This window comes from Copidosoma floridanum, unplaced genomic scaffold (genome assembly GCF_036245765.1).
Source record: "Copidosoma floridanum isolate Cflo_tuat_1 unplaced genomic scaffold, Cflo_Japanese_pri ptg000009l, whole genome shotgun sequence".
In the NCBI taxonomy this organism is placed as follows: Eukaryota; Metazoa; Arthropoda; class Insecta; order Hymenoptera; family Encyrtidae; genus Copidosoma; species Copidosoma floridanum.
Genome location: NW_028321886.1, coordinates 9,553,229 through 9,557,172, shown reverse-complemented (window position 1 = coordinate 9,557,172; position 3,944 = coordinate 9,553,229). Strand labels below are relative to the sequence as shown.

At 47.8% G+C, this 3,944-nt stretch overlaps 1 protein-coding gene across 1 annotated transcript; it reads right to left on the bottom strand.

Moving 5' to 3' along the window:
• Nucleotides 1–563: 563 nt before the first annotated feature.
• Nucleotides 564–3,569, bottom strand: LOC106638048 (facilitated trehalose transporter Tret1-like). Its single transcript, XM_014351067.2, has 5 exons — nt 3,463–3,569; nt 2,673–2,938; nt 1,820–2,300; nt 1,320–1,750; nt 564–878 (listed from the first exon to the last, which is right to left on the bottom strand). Exons 1-5 carry the CDS (start codon nt 3,515–3,517, stop codon nt 624–626), a joined length of 1,488 nt encoding a protein of 495 aa, XP_014206553.2. The 5' UTR covers nt 3,518–3,569; the 3' UTR covers nt 564–623.
• Nucleotides 3,570–3,944: the final 375 nt, after the last annotated feature.

Below are 3,944 nucleotides of genomic sequence, written 5' to 3'. Positions count from 1 at the left end.
ATAAAAAATTGTGTCATTTTATGTACTTTTACTAAATAAACGACGCAGGTGTCCCATGGAGGAAGAAAAATCATGGGGTTATCGTGCTCGGGCTTTTAGTACGTTTTTCTCATGCTCTGAACGTAGGCTTTTCATACGTTTGTATCATCATCATCATCATCGTCATCATCATTATATTGCCCATGGTATAAAAGTATCACGAGACGACATCAATGGCAAAGCTCCATCGGTGCTTTGCGTAACGATCTTACAAACGGATCGGCAGCCTGCATTTTAAAAATGTCACGTACATGAGTCAGTCACATGAATTTTACTATGCGACAAACTCATAAATGTTTTTTCTAAGCATACACGAATTTTCCTGCGACCGATTAAAACAATAAAGTGTGTACATAATCATCGGGGAAATAGCCATGTAAAATTAAAAAACTAATGACTAAGCAACCTAATGACGGTACATTACCGTGTGCAGTTCTTTTGTTACCTTCAGCGGTAATATTTCAATCATACGTCGGACTGAGGTGTAGCTGAACAAAATTTCTTTTCATCTTTTCATTAAAAAAAAAAAAAAAAAATCGTCAACCAACTTTTGGTTAAACGTAACAGCTGACCAAGCGTAGAGATCACGACAGCCTCAGTTCGTTGTTCTTGACTATATGACCCGCTGGTACTATTTTTATGCTTTGAAGCACCGGAAGTAGCGGTATAGTCCTGAGCGACCTCTCAAAGTTGGAAGAGGCGGCCAGCAAAGCTTGTATCTCGACGAGCGATTTTCCCCGCGTCTCCGGTAAAATCGAAAGCAGCACCGCGCAGTGGAGCGCCGTGACGACCGCGGCCATCCAGAACGAGTACTCTTGTCCGTACGAGCTGGTGATCATCTGAAATGTCGATGAAATGCATACACGTAGAATAATAAGCATTGGGATGTTTCAAGCTACCCCGCGAATAAAAATATCAAAGTTCGAGTAATTTAATTTTCAGCATTACGTCGATAAAATATCGCAAAAACTTCAACTACAACCCAATCTGGCCGTTGCTCGTGGCCATGACTTGAAAAAATCCAACGATAAATCGGCGTCTCGCGTCGGTTCTCGTGATTGATTCGATTTTCGCGAGCTAAAGGAAAAAACCTTGTCACGCGCCAATTTCTGATCTAAAATTGTTTTTACGGTGAAGGAGCCTGTAGACGAGACATCGAAGATGCGACGCTACGCCCCGAGACAAAATCGAAGCGCGACAGAAATCCTTCAGCGGCAGATGTTTCGTTGTGCAAGCGCCAACGGCACCCACATAGACATACATTATCGTGACGCACTCACCTGCCAAAGCTTCGTGATGGTGAAGATCGAGAAGCAGACGGTGGTGTTCTGGGCAGCGGCCCCGATGTTTCTGGCATCCATCGAGAGGCATTCAGCGGCTATGACTGTGGCTATGGCGGAGAGTCCGAGCCCATAGGCCAGGGCAAACACGACGACACAGAGAACGGGTAGAACGCCACTGTCGCCGACCAGTCCGTGAAAGTGCAGTCCCATCACCAGCATGCACGCGCAACAGGTGGCCGTGCTAATGCCGACGAGGCTCCTACGGTTCACCCGCTCGACGAGAAATCCACTGCCCAGGGTGCAACAGAGCTCGATCGAGCCTATAAGCAGGGACACGTATCTGCCTTGCACGAGGAGGTTGCTCGCCGAGCGCTCGAATATCAGCTGGGCGTACGAGTGCATTGCCGCCATGCCCGAGAACTGCTGGGCTGCGATCATCGAACAAATTTTGTCACGCGATTGGGTTATTCAGGCAACGCCGGTCATACCCCACGTACCGGTAGTTAGCAGAACGACGAGCAGGATGGCCCTACGCTTGGCGGGAGCGCTCAGCACGCGTTTAAAAGCCGTCCAGTCGAGCTCCGATTTGGTGTCGAGTTCGCTTCTCTCGACGAATTCTCGGATCTCTCTGAATTCCTCGGTGACGTCGACCCGACTACCCCTCAGGCGGCGCAGGATGCTCAGCGCCTCGTCGCTTCGGCCCTGCTGGATCAGCCAAAAGGGGGTCTCGGGTGCCGCCGTGAGGTAAAGCGCCACCAGGAGCAACACCACCGCCAGGTAGACGGCCGTTGCCGAGCTCACGCTCAAGCTCGGCCCGATGCCGAAGCTCAATAGCACGCCCACGTGGATGCAGGCGCAAAACAGGACGGACATGCTGCTGCGCCGTTTGGCCGGTGACACCTCCGACAGGTACATTTCGGTCTGGTGGCAGAGCATTCCACCACCGATGCCCAGGACCACCCGGCCGAACACGAATTCCTGGGGAACAATTCAAAATGCACAACTTGCAGGCATTCATCAATGATATGCAGGACTATTTATTCATTGCAACGTCTGCCCTGAGATTCGAAACGGAAATGGGCCTGTGGATCTATAATTGTAGTAAAAATATTTGAATCATGGAGAAAATGAACGCGAAAACTCGTGCTTTTGCTCAAATTGACCACAACGATTTTATTGAGTATTGGTCCCGCAAAATGGAAAAAAAAAAAATATGTAGAATCATTATCATATAGTGGTATATATCGCAGTTGATCATTGCCCGTGCATAAAATGAAAATTTTACTCAAGGAGAAAATAATAATCGAATTTACTCTTTGTCATTCGTATTTGCTAAAGTGAGCTATTTACCCAAAAGGTTGTGGCGACCGCGACAATCGACCAGCCAAGCACCATCGGCAGAGAGGCGAGCAGGAACAGTCGTTTTTTCCCATAGTTCGAGGCAACGGCCAGTGACACAAAGCCCCCAGCCAGCATGCCCAGGAAAAAAATGCCCGCGATCCATGCTACCTCGGACTCGTTGAAAATCACGCCGCCGGCCGATCCTGACAGCAGCTGCGGGATCGCGGCTTGTGGCCAACCCGCCAAGTTACCGACCGACAACCCGTTCAGGCAGGCTGTGAATTCAAGCAGAGTTGTCAATTGTTATTGCCTGACAATACGAAACTCCGAAGAAATATATTTTTGGCCCCCGTTTCGCCCCGATCGATCAATGTTACGTGTAACTGATGTGTTCGTTTTTTTTTGACCCATCGATGAGTACGTTAAATTCGATACACAACCATTCACCAAAATATGTGAGTCTCTCGCGCGGCATTCATATAGTTTTGCACACGGCGTTGCATAATTGCAAGTTGAATTATTTTAAAAAGTATCCGTTTCCACTACACACTCATACTTATTTATAGCTTTTTAACATTTTACGGAGCAATAGACGTTATCTTTGTCTTTTCGCTAACACTGCCGCGGTTATCTTATCTTTGAGGATATTCATATTTTTAAGCCCGCAAGAAGAAAAAAAAAAAAAAAAAAAAAAACACCCAGAGCGGCACTCGTTGAGAAATACTTGTGATTTCATATAGACACTCGCGGTACACCCCAACGTTTCCGTTAAAGCGCAGCACTGCCAAATTCGACGTACCAGCGGTTACGGATGCGTAAAGGGTGCGGGTGCCGTAAGAGCGCTGAGATTCCATGGTTGATGCGGCTGTGCGAGGCCAACTGATGTCCGCAATGCCGATACCGGAAACTAAATACCAGCCGGCCGATGTGCTTATTAGCATTCAGCGCTAAACTGTTAATCGCTAAAAGTCCCCCTCTTACGCGGGCGCGCGCGTACTCTTTCTCTCGCGCGCGTTTGTTGGGAATTTTTTGTTTTTTTTTGTTTTTTCCTTCTTTGTGCTGTTTGCGTGCCATCGCTTGATGCACCCGAGTGTTTTTCTTACTTTTTTACGAGGAAAATAGACGCGTATACGGGCGGTGTCACTCGCGTCACGCGAAATTACCCATCTCCGATTGTGACGCGTTCGACGCTGTCTATGCCATGCAGGACTTTCTGTTGCATCTACGCAAAATCGCTTCAGAGCGCGCATACAGTTTTCAAGCCTTATTTGTTAAAACCCA